The sequence below is a fragment of the Arvicanthis niloticus genome, chromosome 8, assembly GCF_011762505.2.
Source record: "Arvicanthis niloticus isolate mArvNil1 chromosome 8, mArvNil1.pat.X, whole genome shotgun sequence".
NCBI lineage: Eukaryota > Metazoa > Chordata > Mammalia > Rodentia > Muridae > Arvicanthis > Arvicanthis niloticus.
In genome coordinates this window covers 27,464,187-27,487,602 of record NC_047665.1, presented here as the reverse complement: position 1 = coordinate 27,487,602, position 23,416 = coordinate 27,464,187, and the positions used below count along the sequence as shown (strand labels likewise).

The 23,416-nt window shown below is 42.5% G+C and overlaps 1 protein-coding gene across 1 annotated transcript in view; it reads left to right on the top strand.

Moving 5' to 3' along the window:
• The first annotated feature begins 1,169 nt into the window (after positions 1–1,169).
• The window catches only part of Cdyl (chromodomain Y like), a 206,739-nt gene continuing 184,492 nt past the window's right edge, over positions 1,170–23,416 (top strand). Inside the window, exons 1-2 of the mRNA XM_076939189.1 lie at positions 1,170–1,313; positions 10,645–10,781. Coding sequence (XP_076795304.1) covers positions 10,779–10,781 — 3 coding nt within the window. The 5' untranslated portion in view covers positions 1,170–1,313; positions 10,645–10,778. The remainder of the gene's footprint in view (positions 1,314–10,644; positions 10,782–23,416) is intronic.

Sequence of the window (23,416 nt, the reverse complement as noted above, 5' to 3'; positions counted from 1 at the left end):
TTATAAAACAAGAATAAGAAAACTGGTCAAAGGTTTTGAGGGGTCCTGGAAAGCAAAGGTGAGAGGTCAGATCATCCTCAGCACGCTGGCCTCTGGGAACCATTTCCTCCACTCATCCCAAACATACACATCCCTGTGAAACTGCAACATAATCCTAAATTCCAGAGTCGCTGGCTTCTCTTCCTTCTCCAGGAACTACAGTTTAGAGCATTCACGAGTAGCCACTCCATCTTTCCTGAAGCGCTTCCCTCCTTGCACAGGTAGGCTTTCCTCTGCCCGTCTGTGGGTGCAGCTCTTGCCTTCATTACTTTCTTCCCAAGCACACTTCACAAGCCTCACTCTCCTCTCTCTCCCTAAAATAGGCCAATCCCTTCCACAACTCTGACTGCCTCCTTTCTACAGATGATGCCAGCTCCACTTTAGCTTCATTCTTGAATTCCACCCCTAAATGGCCAACTACCTGCTACAAATAGGCACTTCAGTGGCCCACTGATATTTCGGATCTCATCTGCTCAAAATAAAAAGCAAGCAATTCCCCAGACACGTCTTTTGTACCTCCAGCTCTCTGTCTCTTCATATGTGGCATCCTCAGAGAACACTATACATCTTAGCATGAGTGCCAGGGTTAGGGTCTCTCAAACACCCTTCATTTTACTAATCCTGAATTTTGAGATACTATCTGTAAACACAGGTCCACATTGCCAGATTTGGAAATCACTGCTGTTTGCTCATCTGGGGTGTGTGTGTGTGTGTGTGTGTGTGTGTGTGTGTGTGTGTGTGTGTGTGTGTGTGTCGTACATGTGGAGGTCAGAGGACAACTCTGTTTCTGTTCTCTCCTTCCATCTTTGCAAGGTCCAGGGATCCAGCTAGAGTCATCAGGACTGTGTGCAAGCGCTTCACCCTTGAGCAACCTCAGTGGCTGGATCACTACTTTTTATGTGACATTTTCCAGATGAAATCAGCCCACGGCCATACTTGTCCCCCATAAAACTTAGCTATGATTTGTTGTGATGCCCTTGGCTTCTGGAAGGATCTTACAAGAAGCCGTATGACTCAGAACTGCTGTTTTTACTTGCTACTCATGTGTGGCTGTGTTAACATTACATCACAAAGGGGACCTTTTATGAGGCAGTCTCTGCCTGTGAGAAGAAAGCCAGGGCAGAGGCAGCTTCCAGGTATGATGGAGGGTATCTTGCTTTGAGGTGGTTTGGCATCCCACTTGTTCCTTGAGGACATCTGTTCCTACCTAAGAGCACTCACCTGAAGGAGATGCTCAAGGGTCCAGAAGGGACACTTCTCAAGTGACAAAGCAGGTACAAGTGGGAAAAGAATGAAGGCAAGGGATACCCAATCAGAGCCCCTACCATGGTTCAATCCAAAGCCCTGCTCCCACACACTCTATTTAAGGAGTGGCCATGTTTTGGAATAAGGGCTTCTGTCATTACAAAAGTGGGTGGATCTAAGCAATGAGGGTACACTCACCCACATGAGTGTGTTTATAGGAAGGTTAGAGGGCTAGAGGTTGGTGTGGGAATGTGTTTCTATCTATCTATCTATCTATCTATCTATCTATCTATCTATCTATCTTTGAGATTACATCTCTAGTTGAGCCTGAAGCTTGCAGTTTCAAATGGGCTGGCCAGCCAGCATGGCCCAGGTCCTGGGTATTGGGGGTTACAGACAGCATCAGGCTTTTGCATGGGTGCTAGGAATGTGAAGTTGGGTGCTCATGCTTCACCAACAAACGCTTTACCTGCTGAGACATCTTCTCACCCCCAGAAGAGTTACTGAAGTACAGGGGCTGAATATAACTCAATGGTCTAGCACTTGTTTTTCCATGCAGGAGACCCTGGGTTTGATATCCAGCACTGGGGTGGGGGAGGGGTGGCAGGAGCGAACACAGCGGTAAAATTGGTTGTAGACAGACCACAGAAGGCATTGAACTCCAAACCAAAGTCAGGAGATTTTCATCTCAGGCCAACAGGGAGCCGCCAAAGGTTTGTGAAAGGAATAGACTAGCTAAGACAATCCTTAACTAAAATTTTGATTATCGTGGTCTGGATAGAGACCAGAATTAGGAGACAAGACTTTGACGCCAATATCTAGGTATTTAATAAAGGATTGAATTAGATTAAAAGGACGAAGGTAGATTCTTGGAATGTGGAAGAGTGGTGAAGGGGGAGAGGGATGAAGAATAAAACGTAATGACCAAAAGAAGAAAATGCTGTATTGAAACCTATCACTTTGCATGCTGATTTAATTACAAAACACCAGGTATGCTGGCATTTAGCTTAGTTCCAGGAAATGAGAGGAAGAGGCGGTTAGAACTCTGTGAGTTGAAATCTAACCTAATCTCTATAGTGAGTTTCAAACTAGCCAAGGATTCATAGTGAGATCCTGTCTCCAAAAAGGAATGGGGGAGGGGGAACAGGGGCTGGAGAAAGACAGTTGAGCAGTTAAGAGCACTTGTTGCAAAGGACTCAAGTTTGATTACCAGCACTCACATGGTGGTTCACATACAGCCTGCTAAGTCTATTCAATGTTGCTAGTATGCATGTCATTTTAGATTAACTACTTCATACTGGCTAACCAATCAGGGAACTCATCCTCAGAGAGGACTGATTTTCCTTTCTCAGCAGTCATGACTACCTGTCACCAAAAACTGGTCTGCTTTCCAAATCTCTCTGCCTTTGGTTTTTTCCATCTTTGGTCCATCATGGTCACATTTTGTCATCCGAACTGTCTCCAAACTTTTCTGACTGCTCTTTAATCCTATTCATACAAAGCAGCCACATGATCTTCTCACAAGGCACAGCTTATCTACTTCCCTGATACAAAAAGGTTTAAAAACTATTATATTGATATTAAGATAAAGATGGAGTCACACTGGCTACGTGACCTTAGTCCTTTCCTGTATGGTTCTTTGACTCTACCTTACACTGTTAAGCTCTGGGGTTTTCCAAACTCTGATCTTTGTTCATCTGCCAGAATAATCTCCATGCACCCTGTTACCTACAACCTCTGAGACTGGCACTCCTACTAAGCCTCTAGTTTCCCTCCCACTATGACACCAGTAATCCCTCCCATGGGGAGCCTCTCTCACTTCCTTCCTGAGTTTAAGTCTCTCCATCATGGCTGTCATTTAATGCAATGCTTTATTTGATCTTTTCCATAACTCCCCCATCACCATTAGAAAAGAGGAAATGAGACGCTGAGACTCAATAATTTACCTAAGATAGAATAGTAAGGGAGGTGATGAAGCCATTAATTTGGTGTCAAGGATTGTTGAATGTTTTATTGTATCATCATATAACCCCTGACCATCCAAATCTATTACCTGGGCATTGAGGACCTTCAACAAATGGGATTCAGGTAAACCACATGGCTCAGCAGGTAAAAGTGCTTGCCATCAAGCATAATAACAGAAGGCTGATCCTGGGACTCACATGATGGAAGAAGAGAACACACACCCATGACATAAATACCCATTCACTAATATTAAAATTTTCAAATCAAACTTTGGCTGAGGAGATGGCTCAGAGAGTAAAGAGTTTGCCACACAAGAGTAAGGACCTAAGTTTGGATCCCCAGATCCCATGTAAAGCCAGGCATAGTAATATCTGTTATCCTAGTACTCTTATGGCCAGATGTGTGATGGAACTGAAGAATTCCTCAAAGTTTGTGGACCAGCCAGCCTGACAGACACACAGCAAAACAAGAGATTCTATCTCAGACAAGGTCCTCAGATGCAGAGGACTGACACCCAAGGTTGTCCTCTGACCTCATGGCACCTACACTCAGTCATGTGAGCATAACATTGTCATGAGTGCATAACATTGTACCCCAACACACACACACACACACACATAAATGCATATGTGTGTGTGTGTGTGTGTGAGAGAGAGAGAGAGAGAGAGAGAGACAGATAGACCAATAGACAGACAGACAGAGGCAGAGACAGAGATAGAGAGTAAAACTAGACAGAAGGCATAGCACACACCCCTAATTCCAGAATTTAGGTGGCTGAAACGGGTTTATCTCTATGAGTTTGAGGCCAACCTGATCTTCATAGCAAGTTTAAGACCAGCCAGGGCAAAACAGTGAGAAGCAGTCTCAAATAAGCAAATCATATGCATATACATATACATCAGACTTTAAAATAGGTGTATTTTATTATATGAAAATAATACCTAATATAAAGGCTAAGCTGAGCCTTGAAATTCTTTCCAATAGTAGTGACCCTAATGAATACAAGGCATTATCTAACTATAGGAGCACATTCATTTTTAACTTTCCTTTTCATAAAGATTATTTTTATGTATATGAGTGTTCTTGCCTGCATGTATATATGTGCAGCATGTGCATGCAGTACCCTCAGAGGCCTGAAGAGGGTGTTAAGTGTCCTGGAACTGGAGCTACAAATGGTTGTGAGTCACCAGGTAGATGCTGCGAACCTAACCTGAATCCTCTACCAAAGTAGTCAGTTCTTAACCACTGAGCCATCTCTTCAGCCTCAATTCTTAACATTTCTTATTCATTAGTAAATTAAAGTTATGCTTTGCCTTTAAATACTGCTTCAGATATGTTACACAAATTCTAACATGTAGTATTTTTAGTTCAGAGTATGTTTGAGACTGGACATTATTTAATAATGTTTTTTTCCAGCTTCTAAATAATGAGGAATTTTTTAGACATCTTTTCACATGTGTTAATTATATGATATCATTATAATTGAAAAACACTGTCAAATGGGATTGCATCTTTGGACTTTATTGAAGTTTCTTTAATGGCCTTATTGTAAATGTTGAGCAAGAATTCCATTTTTTGTTTATTTTGGTTATACATATATTTTGTTGTATGTTCAGCCAATATCCATGCTATTTTTATTTCTAGAGGATCTATAATTCTTAAAGATGCTTACTAAGTCACTTCCAATTATAATAGTTAATTTATGTATTTTCTTATTTATTTGACATAGTACAAGATTATATTGTTTGGTTCATGAATGTCTATAATGATTATATCAATTTCAGTTTTCTACCTTTTTACACATTTCTTGGGGGTCATTTGTTTTGTTTTATTTTGTTTTGAGACAAAGTCTCTCTATGTAGTCCTGGCTGTCCTAGAACTCTCTACTCTTGAACTCCCAGAGCTCTGCCTGCCTCTACCTGCTTCTGCCTGCCTCTGCCTGCCTCTGCCTGCCTCTGACTGACTCTGACTCTGACTGACTCTGACTGACTCTGCCTGCAGAGAGCTGGTGTTAAAGCATGTGCTATGATACCAGCTGTTCTTTAAACATTTTAAGCAATGAAATACACTACTGTATTTCATGCCCTCATCACAAACAAATGGTTACAGGAGACAGGGGGATAAAAGAAAAGAAGTAAGGAATAGAGGGATGAAGAAGAAAGAGTTATTGCCTAGACCTCTTTCCCAAAGCCACTCCCAGGATTCACTTCCTCCTGCCATACCCACCTTCCACATACCTCCTAATAGCATACTCAGGCCAGGGTCTTCACAGTCTAAGTATCTCTTGAAACACATATGCTTGGTTAATCTCCTCAGCACCTCTGAACCAGGTCAAATTGACTTTCAAAATTAACCATTACAACCTGTGAACTGAAACTTCCAACTGTGGCTGAGGGTGTAGCTCAGCTGGTAAAGTCCTTGCCTGGCATACACAAAGCCCTCAGTTCAACCACCGGCACCGTATAGACCAGGAACAGTGATGCTTGCTTATAATCTCAGCACTTGGATGGTAGAAGTAAGAGGATCAGAAATTCAAAGCCAGACTGGTCTACATAACAATTTGGAGGCCAGCATGAAATACATGAGACTATGCCTTAAAAATAAATAAATAAAAATTACCAGGGACTGAAGAAATGGCAGAGCAGTTAAAAAATATTTGATGCTCTTCCAGAGGAACTGAATTGTGCTCCCAGCAAACATGATGAGTTGCTCACAAATTACCTGTAACTTTAGCTCCAAAGAATATGATGTCCTCTCCTTGCCTCCTCTGGCACTAGCATGTACAGAAACACACACACCCTGACACACACACACACCACATATAAATAAAAATATGGTCAAAAAGCTTTCTAGTTATACAAGTTAAGTATATGCTACAAAAGAAAACGAAGGTAAATAATAATTGTTATAAAGGAGAAAAACAAAAAGTCATTTTCATTGTCACAAGAACCCCAATGGTCTTGACTAACATCAGCCCAGTGCTTCCCTTCCCAAGATCACAGAAGCCTTATATATTGAAGATTCTCTTCCCTTCTTCCCCTACTGCTACCTTAGCCTCTATCTGAAGGAAGCGGGTGCTAACTGAATAGAATCCTAGACATTTGACCCAACCCTGTCCTGTAGCAGATGAGGAAATGATGTAAAGAGGAAGCCTGTGACTTACTAAAGGTCACACGCCTAGTGACTGTCAGAAGGTAGAAGAGACTCAGCTCCCAGGGCCAGCAAAAAGGTCAGTGGATAAAGGTTCTTGCCACTAAGCATGATGACTTAGGTTTGGTGACTGGGACCTGTATAGTGGAAAGAGAGGACAGGCTCCCTGATCTCTCCTCAGACTCCTTCAAGGGAAACAAGAGATTTTTGTCTCTCACATTGTGCTCTATATACTGTGTCTTTCCCACATGGACTACTCACCTGAAGAATGTGGTGAGGGAGTCTGATAAGTGGAGAGCCTCAGCATGCAGGGAAACTCAGATGCAGATGCTGTTTTCTGAAAATCCTTCCACAAAGATCATCCTGTGTGTGTATTTATCAGAAACATGTCTAAAACTGAGCTTGCCTATAGTTTAGATAGAAGACATACCAATGTTAAACCTCCCAGGGAGGGTGGTGGAGACCAAGGAAGGCAGAAAAGTACAAACGAAAACCAAAAACATCAGATTAAGTAGAAGAAAATCCTGGGGCCACCAATTTGTGCAAAACTCTAGGGTCAGCCTAAAGGCAAGAAGACACTCCTGGGGGGGAAGGGGCCTTGGTCTCCTCTTGTAGTGGCTCAGTGAGCAATGGCCCTGGGAATCCTGGCACAGAATATTTGGATTAAAATCCTAAACTCCTACAATAATGGCTCAGATGTCCTATTTCCTCTGGTGACATTAGAGCATTCTCTGTGTTCACATAATGTAGAGAGGTACACTGCTTGCAGAGTCCCCAGACAAGGTAAAGGAAGTGAGAAAGACAGAAAGAGATGAGTCACACAGATGACTGCTGTCCCTTACTGAGGCAGACGGTAGCCTAGGGCAGCCATATGCACCAGATTCAGTCTTCTCTCCAGGCATAGCTGGAGGATACTTGTGACGAGGACAGTTGAGGACTGCAGATTTTCATACCCTCTGTCCTGATACACTGAGACCCTCCTCAGTTACACATCCTGTCACCTGGCACCACTTACTTTTCGTGCCCCCCCCCCAAAAAAAAACAAGTATTAGAGTTATAGCCAAAGAATTTTAGAGTTAAAATAATTCCAGTTCATAAGAAATGAGATAAGAGCAACACAAAATTATTACAACTCCTTGATTACAGCAAGCCAAGCCATGAGAACTGGGTGGTGAGGGCACACCTAGTTCTGCCATGCACTGAAAGTGTGACCCTCAGCTCGCTGGCTAGCATATCAGATTCATTCCATATCCATCAAATAAGGTCAGGGGTGGTCCAAGCAGAATGGCCCCTTGAACATCGAAAGTCTCATATATAATCAGGAAGTAAGAATAACACCACTGAGCCCACAGGGAGAAAAGGATTGGAAACTCCCTCCAGAAATCTGGTGTTTCTGCAAGCACCTAAGTCCTTGCTCTCATGACTCCCAGCCATGCTTTTTCTAGGAGAACCCAGAAGCAGGTTCTTAACCTTAGAAAAACCTAAGACCTAAGACCAGAAGAAACATTGCAATCCCAAGATGAAGAGTTGCATGGGTAATTTCCAAATACCAAGGGATGATCTCTCTGTCCCTCCATCAGCCTTACCCAGCATCTGACAGTGAGTTAACTTCTACTGTGGAGGGACTAAAAGGCCACCTGGCTTTTTGATGTGTCATTTGAACTTCGAGTAATCGAGTAGACAGTCCACTATTACTTAATTAAAAATTAAGTGGGAAAAAAATTGAGTGCAGACAATGTTTGGTTTTGCTTAAATTGTGCTTGGCAAAACACAAGTATCCCACCAGTGAAATGCTTGTGTAACTCTAGCTAATAATGGAGGCTTGCATGGTAGTTGTAAATGTGTCATCGTGTGTCAGAGGTCTGTGTCCTTTCATGCGTATTCATGACGTCTAAGAGATGTGGCTAGCACATTGCAGATACAGACATTCTGAAGCTAGATCAATTGATGATGAGGGCCAGCTGCCATTCATGTGACTCTCACTATAGGCTGATGGACAAACAAGGGTGATGTTATATCTTCAGGGTCACACCCACACTCCACCAGCAAATCTCAGGCAAGGCCCTCAAGAAAATTGCACACATCGCCTGATTTAGAAAGACCTCCGTTTCCCCAGTTCCTGCTGTCAACAATAGCAATCTTGATGGACCATCTCAGGTTAGACAGTGAGGTCAGTTATCTGGATACAGAGAGAGATATGAAGCCAGGACTCAGGCCCATGTTGGAATAACTTCAGAGTCCCCTTCCTTGACACCCTATACCTGCTTCAGAATATTTAAACCAGGCATCAGTACATTTCTAAAGCCATTTCTCAAATCAGTTTTTAACAGGGTACAGAGACTAACAACAGCAGGGTACCTGGGGTCAAGTTTTAGCTCTGCCACTACTACATGAGGAAAGTTAACCTCTATGAACTGTACGCCTCATCCACAAAGTAAGAAGCACTAAAGAATACTGTTCACAAGGGTCATGTAAACATTTAAGAATCCATATGCAGTGCTTAGTGCACTGCCTGTCACATACTATACTCTCATAGACCTAAGATATTAAAATTGTGGTTCAGGGTTAGCACAATGGCTCACTGGCTCACTGGGTTAGCCAACCTGGGTTTGATCCTGGGAGTACTAATTACAGAAGCAGAGAATCAAATTCTGAAGAACTGGCATGTGTTAATTCCTGTCCACTGCAGCAAATTTTTCCTGTCAGATTGTCAGTGGAGGTAGTGGGCAAAGAAAAGAGATCCCAGAAGGACATTATGACATCTGGACAGAGCACAGCCTGGCCTAGGGGGAAAGAAAGAATACAGTCTAGAAATAAAAATAGTATTTCCAGGGAATCCGGAACAAGCAGGAGCTGTTTGCAGAGCAGTGGGTGGTTTGGCAGAAGAGATGGTGTCACAGTCTATGCCTTTTGAGATTTATTTTTGGAAAATAATACTGAGGCCGTCTCCCTTGCTTAATAAGACACGAAGGTGAAAAAGTCTCTCATTTCTGAAGTGGTTTTAACTGGTGTCATACACAGGCAACTGAGCCGTTAGATCAAGATCACTGTTGTCAAAACAGGAACTGGGGAAACTGAGGTCTTTCTAAGTTAGTCAATGAGTCGAATTCTCTTGTGGGCCCCACCTGAGGGTTTCTGGAGAAGTGCTATGTGACTCTGAAGATCTGACATTATCTCCTTGTTTGCCCATGACCCCAAAAGTTATCCCTAGAGAGAACTGACTCCATGCATGCCTGTGCACAGATAGATAGATAGATAGATAGATAGATAGATAGATAGATAGATAGATAGATAGATAGATAAATGTGAAAAGAAATTATGGTTTAGGACACCCAATACCTCTGGAGTCCCCTTGATGGTGGCTCATCTCTCCCCAGCTGTTAACTTTCTCCACTTTCAGAACTCTTGAGCATTACCTCAAATTCCAGGAAAAACAATGTAATTGATGTTAAATCAAAGCAATGTAGAAGAACATTCACATGAAGCCCACGGTGGGCTCAGTTTTCACTTCTGTGTCTTACAAAGCAAGGGAAATGGCCTCAGTTTCGTTTTTCCAAAATAAGTTCCAAAGGACATAGACTCAACACCATCTCTGATGTCAAACCACCCACTGCTCTGTAAACAGCTCCTGCTTGTTCATCCTGGATCCCTAGAACGCATCACATCCTGTCTGTCTGAGCACCTCCTTCCTTTTGCACTTCCTATCCTTTTGAATAAGATAGTCATTACATATCTGCCTCCCTGCTGGGCTAATAGACCACCTGAGGACAGGAGCATCTCCTTGTCCATCTGTATTCTCCAATCTCTCTCAGAAGGTAAAGAAAGGAATGGAGTACCAAGGGTACCTCAAATTGTAGGGTGCTTTCTGGGAGGGGCAGGATGAGCTGGGATGATTCTTCACGTGTGATACAAATGGCTAAGAATGATAGCCTTCTAACCACTGTGGCTCACTCTTACATATATCGTAATAGAAGTTGATAGACTAAGGAACCAAGAAATCAGTTTCTACTGTAGTGAAAAAGAGCAAGTTTGACGACTTTAACCATTGTTTTTTTTTATGCTATCCTCTTTAATGTGCTGTTGCTTTGACTTGGTGCTAAATGATATTTACTACTTCCGCAGCAAAGCACAGAATGCTTGCTGGCTCTCAGATTCAGTAAGGACCTGGGAAAGTACCTAAGGGCCGTGAGCCTCGGTTTATCACTCTACTGTAGTCAATTCCTCCTGTCGCAATTGTCGTTGCAGGTGGCGGTCAGAGAACAGAGACCCCAAAAGTATTTTATGGCATTCAAGACAGAGCACAGCCAGCCTGGAGGGAAAGCAAGAGTACAGCCTGGAAATACATAGCCCTACCTGGAATTTATCTCTGAAGGAAAACAATGGTAAGACCAGCCAGGAGCCAAACTGGTACCGGGAGAGTAGGGCAGAATTATCAGATCGCCCCATATAAAGATTGTATTGGTGCGTAGTCCGACTCTGTGATACAAGCGTGGAGGCATGCCACAGCCACACCACAATAGCATATTCTATTTACAGAGTCTGCTCCCCTGAAAGTGGGCCTATCCTTTTTCTGGCTCCTCCCACGTGTCTTCCCTAAATTAATTTTCTAAGCCGGAACTTCCATTACCACACAGTGGTTGCTCTTGTCTCTTCTACTGCTTTCTTTAATAGCTTTTTTTTTTTAAAAGAATTATTCATTTATTTTATGTATATGAGAATACACTGTAACCTTCTTCAGACACACTAGAAAGAAGGCATCAGATCTCATTACAGATGGTTGTAATGGTTGCTGGGAATTGAACTCAGGACCTTTGGGAGAGCAGTCAGTATTCTTAACCACTGAGCTATCTCTCCTGCCCCTTTAATAACTTTTGATGACCCAAGAAATACTTGGCTGGGTTCTTTTTGCCACTTCCTCCAAGTGAAAGATAGCCCACGCTCCCCCCCCCCATGTTTATTAGAGCCAGAAAAGGCTTCACTAATTCTTTTAGTTAAGTTTCACTAAGGGGTCATCTGGATTCCTGACAGAGCAAGATAGAACAAGAAAGGGGTTTTCTTTTTTTTTTTTTAATTATCAAATCATAATTTTTACTTTTTAACACAGGGGTCATAAACACAAAAATGCAGGATGTGGGGAAGGAGATGACACAGGAACATAGGTGTTCAGGGGGAGTACAGATATCTTTCACCTGTATCAGGTAACAGGGTATCACCTGGGTAAAGGTTCAGGGGACAGGTCACTATGACTCTGCCTATGATTCACTTGTCCTTATCTAAGTTGGTACTATCTGCCAAAGGGGTTTTCTTTATTGCTGAGAAATGCTTAACAAGTCAAGATGGCATCAGAGCCGGCAGCCTACAGATGCTTCTCAATTCTTTGGCATTAGTTGTGTAACAGAAACTTGGAACTTTGGATTCAAGTGGCTAGACGTTGAGGGAGTCAGAAACCGGGAGGAAGGTCAAATGGTTTGAAGTCTGGCTACATCTGACTGCCCTCCGAAATCCCTGAGGTAACCATCACCTGATCATTTTTTGTCATGAGGATATTCACTTTTATTGATTTAAAAGTCATGATCCATTATGAAGACACAAATGACATAGAGACAGCCACAGGAACAATGACACAATGAAGAAGGCAAGAGAGAACATGGGTGTGGTCTTTAAAGTACTTCAAATCCAACCATTGTTGTTGTGAGGAGGACACATTGTGAGTAAAGAAAACCCGTCCATCTGCATGGAATATTTGCATCATTCATAAGCCATCTTTTATTCAAATGGTCACCGGGACTTTTATTTCCAACATCGTTTTCCACTTGTTCCAGAATAACTTTCAGGCTATTATGGAGAAAGGAAAACTGCCCGTGCTGCCAGAGTAAGGTCACATACGGACCAAATTCTCTCCTGTAGTAACTGGCATTCCTCTCTGTGGTCCTTTTTCACAGTTAAGGACACTGAGGATATGTTCCTGTGGTTACCTTAGTCCACTCATGTTAGCTCCCAGTGCACTGCCAGCTGCTTCATTGCCATCCCAAACTAAGCTGTCGCAGTACTCATGAGAGCAAGTCACAAAAGTCACAGAGAGCTTCCTGAGGGACCCAAGCATCATATTCCGTGTTCTCATGCCTCCAACTGCTCTAGTTTCCTCTATGCTCCTGTGATTTTTAAAATATGACCAAAAGCCACTTAAGTGAGGAAAGTCATTTGGCTGACATGTCCAAGTCACAGTCCACTATTGAGGTAAAGCAGAAACTCAAACAGGAGCTGGAAGCAAAAGCCACAGAGGAACTCTGCTAGCTGGCTCACTTGCAGACTCAAATTTACTTAGCTTTCTTACATAGCCCAATACCATCTGCCCAGGGAATGGTGCTGCCTCCCTCCATCAGTTAGCTATCAAGATAAACTCTAATAGGACAGTCTGATCTGGGCAGTCCCTCTGTTGAGACTCCTGATTCAGGTGACTCTATGCTGTGTCAAGTGGACAGTGAAAGTTAACTAGGACACTGAAGAAAAACATTATGATACTCAAATTTAAAATTCAGTCTCAATTTTGGTCTCTAAATATCTGATACAGCTTTTAAAGATCTATGTATTCATGTGTGTGTGTGTGTGTGTGTGTGTGTGTGTGTGTGTGTGTGTGTGTGTGTGTGTGTAGGTGTGTGTACCAGGGTGATTGCAGAGGTCAGATGATGGTGTTGAACCTGGAGCTTGTTTTTTAAATAGACTGGAAGCCAATAACCTTCCTGTCTCAGCCTCTCCCAGAGCTGGGGTTACAGATGTTCACAGGACACCTGACTTGTTACAGGGATGTTGGGATCAACTTCCCTCCTCATGATTGCACAGTGAGCAAGCATTTTAACCATTGAACCCTCTCTCCTGCCTCTTTACTTCAAACTTTAAAACGTAACCAGGATGATTGTGTGCTGACTTTTTGTGGTTCTGGGGGTTGAATTTAGGCACTTTCTACTTGTTAGGGGAGAGCCCTGTCAATGAACCATATCCCCACCGTCACATTACTTTTCTGTTGACACAGAGTCACACCAGGTTGCCCAGGGTGGCCTTGCATTCTCTATAATCCAGGCAGGATTTGAAATTTCTCCTGTCTTTGCCTCCTGAGTTGCATTACAGGTCTCTACCACCAGCCAGGCTTTTGAGCAATTGATTGATTGCTTACTTGTTTTCTTGTTTGTTTGCTTAGTTGGTTTTTCAGACGGGGTCTTCCTATATCATATAGGCTGTTTTGTGTGGGGGGCGGGGTGTTTTTGTCTTCATTTTTTGTTTTTGGGGGGTTTTTGGTGGGGGATGTGGTTCAAGACAGGATTTCTCTGTGTATCCCTGGCTATCCTGGAACTCCATAAACTTGGCTGGCCTTGAACTCAAAGAGATCTGCCTGCCTCTGCTGGGGTTAAAGGTGTGTACCACCACTACATGTTTTAAAATGGGGCCTTGCTCCATAGACTAAGCTGGTCTAGTACTTATAACATATCCCAGACTGATCTCAAATTCAGAGCAATCTTTTATTTCAGTGTATGCTGTTCTTTTTGGTGTTTTTTTTTTTTTTTTCAAAAGTCTAACTTGGAAATAAATGGCCTCTCGCTGTGGATTCCTGTTATACATAGTAGACATTCAGTGGATGCTTCTCAGAATGAACCACATCTGTTTGTCGGCCATGTCCTTCATTTGTTTGTTGGTTGTAGAGACAAGATCTATTATAGCCAGGCATCTTAGTCTTTTCTGCTGTTGCGACTATAAAATTCTCTGAATCAACAGTTTATGGAAGAAAGGGCTTGTTTTAGCTTCCAATTCAAGGTACAGTCTATCCCAATGAGAAATCTAGGCAGCAAATTCATATCAAATACATTAAGTTTGCAGTCAAAAGACATCCATGAATGCAGCCTGCTACTCAGTTCTCTCTCTCTCTCTCTCTCTCTCTCTCTCTCTCTCTCTCTCTCTTTCTCTCATTTACAGCCTAGGATCTCATCCAGAGAATGGTTCCACCTACAGTGGGTGGGTCTTTGAATCTCAATTAACATAATCTGGATAATCCTGCCTTCCACAAGCATTACCCAGAGGCTTAGTCCCCCAGATTACTCTAACCACCACACTGGCCTTGAATTTCTGATCCTCCTGCCTCTTTCTGCCAAGGTGCTAGATTGCAGGCATATGTCACTGCACCTAAACCACACATTCTCATAGTATTTTATAGTTGGAAAATAATACTAGAAATAACCATTTTTATGAATAGTATTTTATTGCCTGAAGAATGGAAAGACAGTGTCAAGAACTTCCCTAAGAAGCTTGCAGTTATCAAATCTTCAATTAAAAAAGAACCCTTTTCTATAGCAGTAAACCTTGATCTCAGCGCTCCTGAGGCAGAGGCAGGTGGAGCTTCAGGCCAGTCCATTGTCTTTAACCATTGTCTTTAATTAGTAAATACTCCTAATTTGTTTTTAATAATTTGTCCAAATTTTTAGGAGCTTGCGTGGATTTGAAGATCAGAAATTAATCAGGAAAACTGATATTAAATGGTAGAGAAAAGGAGACATCTTTTAAATCCTGTCTTTGTGGAGTACATATTTCAAAAGCTCTGCTACTGGAAAACACCAGGAAAAAAATCTGAATTGGAAAGCACTCAGACCATGGTGGATTTCCACACAAATTAGGTTTTCTCTTCCCAGGCAGTCTATTTACTAATGCAATATGATAAGCGTTAATATTGTCATTTAATAAACTTTTATAATGATAAAAAGTAAAATATGCTATATCCCAACTGTTACCACAGTGCAAATAAGGATTGTTTCTCAAAATATTAGCTCTGTTTAGGACTGTTCCCTTTTCCTTCTCATTGATCCACCACCAAGGGATTAAAACTATCAACAAACGGAGAGAGCAACACAAAGCAATATAGTATGTTCTTCATAGCATGTAAGCATCTTCTTCTGCTCTTGGGCCAATACTCTGCAGGAAGGGCAGGGAAAACGAGGAACTATGTCTAAAGATGGCTTTTATTTTTTTTTTTACACTAGAAACCATATTTCAGCAGCAGTTTGTTATGGTGAGGCGCTTGCCACTCTTTCCAAACCCTCCTAACAAGCATTTATCCATCTCATTTGGCTACAGAGTGTGCTCCTTGGGTGACTTCCCCAGAGAGACCACAGACTCAGACCGAGCACAGCACAATATGTGCTCTGTTCACTTCACAGCCATTTACTTTAAGACTTTCAGACACAGATTTCATTATAGATCAGAAGATTGTGTTAGTGCATAAGAAGACGACTTTAGCCTAAATATAAACATAGAAATCTATTTTTAAACATAGATAATGGTTGTAAAACCCAGTGAAAATTATACAAGAGAGTTTCTGCTGCAGTAAAAAGCCTTATGTCTGGGAAACCCACCACATACACCGAGACTGAGACCATCGGTCACCACTCAACAATCCAAATGAAATACAGTGACAAAGCAGCACATTCGACTGCCCTCCAGGAGCCTTTATTGAATGCTGTACTGTGTAGAGCAGACTGTGCTGAACAGGAGTAAGTCATGGGCTAGTCAGCTTGGTCAAACTGGATGACTGTAGGAAAGTTTCATAAAGAGGCTATTTACAAAGGCATAGGCAGCATTAGGGGAATCAGATATGGAGAAACACAGTCGGGAGCCATGTGCACCTAAAGAACCAAGCAATGCTGTCTAGCCTGAACTCACCATAAGCCAACAGGGAGGGAGCCCCAAGGCGTGCACTAATGCATCCCACTGACCAAATCCTCCCTGAAGGCAGAAGAAAGGAAGCTGCTTCAGGATGCACATCTTCCAGCATTCTGAAGCACAGACCAGGTGCTCAAAGAAGATGAGTACTTAAAACCAATGCTGAATGTGTGCCTCTGTACCAGCCAGGCCATGGGTAGCACTGTTATCTTATAAGCCATTGTGTGTTTTCAACATCTGGCTAGAACTCTGATCACTTGTCAGTCGTATTCAAGTATGACATGCTCTTCTGTTGTGGTGCGTATCCTGTTTTGGTGGGATTGCATCTTGGAACTTTGCACATCCTGTCCACTATTTCATTTGGTCTGAAAGCACTAAAACTGCAAGCCAAAATAAACATTTTCATAGGCTGATTACCTGAGGCACCTTGGGTATTTGCTACAGCAACAGACAGTTAATTAGTAAAAGAGCAGAGCCCTCAGCACTTCTCACAGGTCCCACCTCTTGGCATGTCATAGTGGCAATGAATTTCAATGTCTTTCGTAAGGGACAAACCATATCTAATCTTTCCCACAATATATAACTCGGAGAGTATTCAGTCATCCTATTTGCCTCTGTATTTGCATGGTTGACCCTTAGGTGAGTCCTGTGTTCATTCCTGTCCTTTATAGTTCCAACCGCATGTTCTTTCTGCACTGAGGAGATGTCGTTGTTAGATTCATCTGTGGGGTTCTTCCCAGTTGCTGCTTTAAAGCCCTTCTTAAAGATAAGCATCTCCACAAGTGTCCCGGCATCGCAACCACCAGCTCAAGAAAACGCAGTCTTTTCATGTGAAGCAGGATTTTGAGCAAGTTGCTCTGAAAACTCCATTTCCTTCCTTGTAAAACAAAGACAGTAATAGTAACTCAGAGACTTTGACCAGGATTAATATAATTTCCATATACCCCACACTAAATAGCCTTTAAATTCCATCCCCTACCACCTCCACTGGACCTCTCCCTAGTGCTGTGGTCCTCAACCTTTTTAACAACGCCATCCTTAAATACAGTTCCTCGTGCTGTGGTGACCCCAACCATTAAATGATTCTATCGTTACCTCATAAATGTAATTATACTACTATTATGAATCTATATAATATGCAAGATATCTGATCTGAGACCCCTATGTAAGGGTCATTCAACCCTCCCCCCAAAGGGGCCGTGGCCCACAGGTTGCAAATCAGTGTGCTCTGGTGTCTAGGTATATGATTTCAGAAGCTTGTTGAGTAAGTTTAATGTAATAACTTAAATGTATTTCCAAAGGGTGTGATGACACACACTCACTCAGGAGAAAGAAGCTTGTAGACTCCATAGGTCAAATCCCTGGTCTATGCAGAGCAGATTATATGATTGAGCCGCCTATTGTAGGGAGTATGAATGACCCAGACACTAAGGAGACCAAGACCAAATCATCCCTCTTGACAACACTCTAACCAAGTATGACTTGCTTCTCCCAAAGCCATGTGTTTCCCCCACCACCACCCATTTTTCATTCCCCTCTCTTCAGCTCAAATGAAATGAAAAATTTCAAATAACTCCATTTGAAATTGTGTTTAACATAAGCTCAGAGTAGACTTAAGTTCTTTTTTGAATTTTCACTGACAAACTACTCCCAGCTGCCCTCTGGGGCAGGTCACCACCACAATAAAATACAGTGTCGAGGATTTCAGCTGCCACTTGGGGGTTCAATGTCCTCAATGAATGCAATTTAGCAGAGCCAGCGTGAACCAGCGACAAATGGCATGTTGACGGTTTTTTTCTGTGTCTGTGGTTTCAGGATGGGTTGCTTTCAGTTCTGCTGGCTCCATCTTATGTGTTAGCAGCCTTTTCCACATTTACAGCCTGGTCCTCCCTCTCTCTCCAGCTTCTGGCAGCCAGCTTTGTGTGATAGAAGGCATTTTTTGCTTAGATGGGTCATACTTGAGATGGCCAATAAATATGGATTTTATAGTTACTTTGTGCTTTAGAATTTATACATATTTTATATAAATATTTATATATAAAATATTATATAAATATATAAAATTTAAATATTCATATAAAATACATATTATATTGTCTAAGAGTTTTATTGCTGTGAAGAGACACCATGACCAAGGCAATGCTTGTAAAGAAAAACATTTAATTGGGGCTAGCTTAGTTTCAGAGGTTCAGCCCATTACCATCATGATGGAAAACATAGAAGCATACAATCAGACATGGTACTGGAGAAGCTGAGAGTTCTACATCTTGATCCAAAGGCAGCCAGGAGAAGGGTCTCTTCCACAATGAATGGCTTGAGAATAGGACCTCAAAACCACCCCACAGTGACAAACTGCCTCCAATAAGGCCAGACCTACAGGGCCACACCTCCTAATAATGCCACTTTCCATGGGCCAAGCATATGCAAATCAAATATATTATATATTACACAATATATTAAATAATATGTATATAATTTATAACTTCTGCTTTTCTTTAATATACATATTTCATATGTCAGATATATACATATATATATATATATATATATATATATATATATATATATATATATAATTTCTTTTTCAATAGCTTCTCTTGGAGTGTTATCACTTCATACACATGCACTAACCGAGAATGGTGTGTTACTTCCCTCATCTCTGGACACACCCAGTAAAGCGAGGCTTGTTTGTATATGATTAGACATAGTCTGAGCCACTGCCCAGCCGAACAGTCCCCCTAGCTTCTCTGTTTAGTTGGACTTCACTTCAGGCTCAGCCCCTTGGTCTGCCACCTTGTCCCTGGCCCTGGACTCTCTCAGAGTCTGTCCTTATCCTCCTTTCTCATGCTCAGCCTTTCTTCACTTTCCTTCCTGGTTCTAGAACACTTGCAATTATTTCTTACTGTGTGCCTTTTCCTGAGGAGATCTGTTTATCTTAGATAGGGCACCAACAGCAGACCAAAGATATGATCGAACCCAAGTCTACCACACAGCAAACCAGTGAGTTTGTTGGGGTGTGGATGACTCAAAGACAGCTGTATCATTGGAGAACCCAGAACAGCTCAGGTGCTGAATCCCTGAAGCTGTATTTCTTGAGCTTCCTGCAAACTTGCAGGCAGCTCAGCCCCCTGGACAGTCTCCTCTCCCCCACTGACTGCCTATATGATATATGACCTTGGGACTCTCCAAACTTTCTGAGTCTTGTACATTACCTGAACTTCTCCTTCCAGACGGGAACATTTGAATAGGGAGCAAATGGTTACATAACACATTGTACTTCAAGTTTCTATGTTCATACTATTGGCTGAACTGACACATGCATGGATAGTAAGAGACAGGCACTGGGAAGCAAGGAACAAAACAGGTCCAGTGTCCCCCAAAATGGAGTTTCTTCTTTACTCCTGACCACGAATCTCAGATTCCTGATCATTAAAGAGAAAATTCTTTTTCCTGAAGACTTGACAAAGAATTCTAGAAAGCCTGTGGCTGCCGGGAATGCTCTCTGCTTCTGATTGTAAAGTGGTCTGGGACTATTCATTTTTCAGAGATATGGATCAGGGTTCCTTCTGTGCATGTCAGGGCTCAGGATGAAACAGCCATTTGAAATATAAAGATGAGTTTCTTACAATCCAAAGCAATCTTGAGGTGATCTATAGCCTACTAGTGCTGTTTATACAGTCCCTTGCAATCTTTTAGTTTAACACAAACGTATGCATACGTTCGTCAGTTGGATTTCCTAGCACCCACTCCCAGGCTGCTCCCTTCTCTCCTCTTAAAAGCAGTCCAGTCTAAGAAATGTTTTGTGCATGTGCGACTCTTTCATGCTTCCTCACTCCCATAACACTAGTCAGGCATGCGGACTCATGAATGACACCACAGACTGAGCAGGACAACGGGCGTGACTTAGAAGCCCCAGATCACAAACGTCATTTCCATAGCATCTTGTTTGCTGAACCTGGAATTTCCCAGAACAGGCTCTCCTTGGTGCTGAGGCACAATCTAGGTTAAAGGTCCTAGAGAATAGCCTCACAGCCTTTTCTCATTCCTTGCTTCTTCGAGGCTCACAGTCACCACACAGATAGCAAAGTCAACATGTGGCACAGGGAGTGTCACCTGGATCCTAAGCTAGCCTCGGCTCAGCTCTGCTCCTGGGTCATCATGGCCTCTGTTGAAAGCCAAGATACACAGCAGAATGTCCAAGACAGAGTTTATTAGAGAGTGGAAAAAGCACACACTCACAGGGTGAGAGTGGCCAACGGCCAGAGAAACCATTGTTTTGACCTATATTTTAGATATGCTCTATTGAGTCTCTTGAACAGAGTTTTCCCTGAGAGGTCCAGGTGACTGACAGAACCATTTTGATTCTGTCTTAGAGGAGTGGACAATGGTATGTCTTTGTCCCTTACCAGATAGCCTCCAGCTAGATAGCTAATCCCATGATCTTCCAAACAGATCAGAACATCAAGTCTCCACCCAGGGCCAGAGACACAATTCAGATCCTTGGAACAGTGACCAGAGTCCAGCACTTCTGGTTTCCGATTTTACCAGCTGCTGGTAAAAGGGTCTATCCTCCATGACTTTCAAGCCTGTTAATATCTAAACTACCTACCTAACGGAAGTACACGCTCATCTGTACTTCCAGATCCTGCCAGCTCCCCAGACCTCTGGCACATCTAAAGCTCAGCCAGTCTGGGATTACCCCCTAGATTTTTCATTGTTTCAGAGGAGGAAGTGAATGTTTGTCATTCTTAGACTAGACATGGAGTCTTAATAAGTCCTCTCACATATCCAAACACTAAAGGTCTGTCCCTCAAGAAATCAGAAATCTATAGTGGAAAAAAAAGAGTATACCAATCACCTTTTGGTTTTGTTATTCAAGGGCCCACTCATGCCTCTGGCACATGGTAAGGAAATGTTCTACATGTTTGAAAGTATTTGTTATTTTACCCTAGCATGCAGGGTTGTAGCTGGGAGCGAAGAGAGGCCTTGAAAGGGAGATTAGGCTGCGGCTCTGTAGGCGAAGACCTTTCTCATGGCTCCCCACGGCAGATCTTGGTGAAAAGAGCCAGTCCATGGTTCCAAACAGTTTATTGTCATGGCAGAAAATGGATGGGTAAAACCCTATCCTACTTCTCAGGTGGGCCTGAGATTAAATACCTTTTGCAGGGAGGAATATCTGGGAAGGGAAACTTATTGGTTACACCCTCTAGGCCTCTAGGTACCTCATTAGCGTGGAGCTGGGAGTTGCCTAAGTCTCAGGTGTGTGTCCACTGTGTCTCCCATCTAGTCCTGCTCTACATTACCAAACTTCCTGGCATGGTTTTACGTCCTACACTAGCAAATACAATTCAATTTTTTAAATGTATGTACATGTTTTGCCTACATGTTTGTCTGTGGACCGTGTGCATGCCTGGTGTCCTTGGAAGCCAGAAAGAAAGTGTCGGCCTCTCTGGAATTGGAATCACAGTCAGTTATGAACCACCATGTAGACGCTGGAAATCAAAACCAGGTCCCCCGGAACAACTGCCACTTCTCGTAACTGCTGACCAATGTTACTTGGACAAGGCATAAACGATCTATTACCAGTCTGACTTCACGAAGTCAGATTTGGGATGGCACAATGAAGCTAGCTTGAGATTAAAAGCATCGTTGGAGGTAAACTAGAGACTCAGCCGAGGAAGTGTGGACTTCATGTCTTCTTAAGAGTCTATAACTAGACGATATGATTTATAAACCTTCAAAGCATGGATGGAAAAAAAATCTTTAGAAGCCAAAGCTTAATGTTTTCACTGCTGGCACCAAATGTCTTCTTGTTCAGTGAATCTACCTTAAGGCATTGTTCATAGACTTAGCTATTGCTGGGCCAAAGCAAAGAGTCAAGGAAACACATAGATTGTACATTTCCTATTTGCACATCCCTGTAATTGGTAGTCAACTTGCTAGCACAGTTTATAATAGTTTGCCTGTGCTGGGATGGAGGACAGTGTCTCCCAAATCAAAAAACAAATAGGAAAAATGACAAAGCTGTTGATTTAAGGAGCGTAAGGTCCAGGCAGAGCTATAACCCAATGCAGAGTGCTGTGACAGTGCAGAGTGACCTTGCTGAGCCATCCAGGGAAGGAGTGAAGGATTAAAAAGAAAATCAATAGCTACTGAAGGCAAGGACAGTTTGCTAGTCTTAGGCACTGCAAGAGGAAAGAGCTCTGAAGTGCTCCCTGTGCAGAGAGGAAGAAGAATAGGTCTTATGATCAGGCCTTCTGTAATCATGGCATGCCATTGGCCATATCACTGGAGATGAGACTAGAAATGAAATATTAGGTTCTAGAGATCTGGCTCATGCTGGTAGAGTACTTGCTTAGCATGCACAAAGCTACGGTTCCATCCCAGCACCACATCAAACCAAGTAAGCTCATGTATGTCTATAATCTCAGCACCCCAGAGATGGAAAGGAGAGGACCAGACGTCCAAGATCATCCACAGCTGCACATCAAATTCAAGGCCCAAGATACCACAAAAAAAAAAAAAAAAAAAGATCTCAAAAGAGAAATCGAATGAAATAATACACAGTAGATCATGCAAGAATAAACGTTCTGTCTCACTAACGTCAGGAGGCATCCTGGAGACAGAGGAGCTTCTATCTCTTTTGAGGATAATGACATAGTTTAAAAGAATAGCTCCACTGTCCATCAGAACAGTTTGGATGGTGATGAGCTGCAAGTAAGAACAATGGAAAAATGGCTCAGAGACGATGAACTGAATTTAAGAACGCCCCTCCTTGCCAGTAGTTTCCTTCTCTGCCATGACTAATAGTGTTCCTGGAGTACTCAGAATAGACAGGCTCCACTGAATCCTGACAGCCTTTTCCACAGTACAGTCTAACGCCTCCTCTCACCACCCATCCCAACCAGATTTCTCTGTTTATTTGGTCATTGTGCCTATTGGTTTTTCACTCTTTTGGCAATCATACTAGGAGGTCATCTCCCCTTCCCCCCCCAAAAAAATGTTAAACAAACGACATTGGAGTAATGAGATTAGGCATGAGGTTGATGTTTCCTTCCACTGTGTGTCCGTCCATATGTGGGCATGGGCCTCGGATTTTTCTGGTTGCTCCATGGTGATCAGCATTAAGTATGCTCTTTGGCTGTTTGTGGGAATACTGCCTTGCTGGTGTCGCCTGTGTTTGGAATATTCCACTTCTGGTAATTCATTCAATGTCTATATTTGTCTTTTCAAAGCCACTTAACACTTTCAGCTTATATAAATCTTGTAGTTAACTAAAGCCTCCAGGTCTTTTTCACATGAAGTGTTCACATAA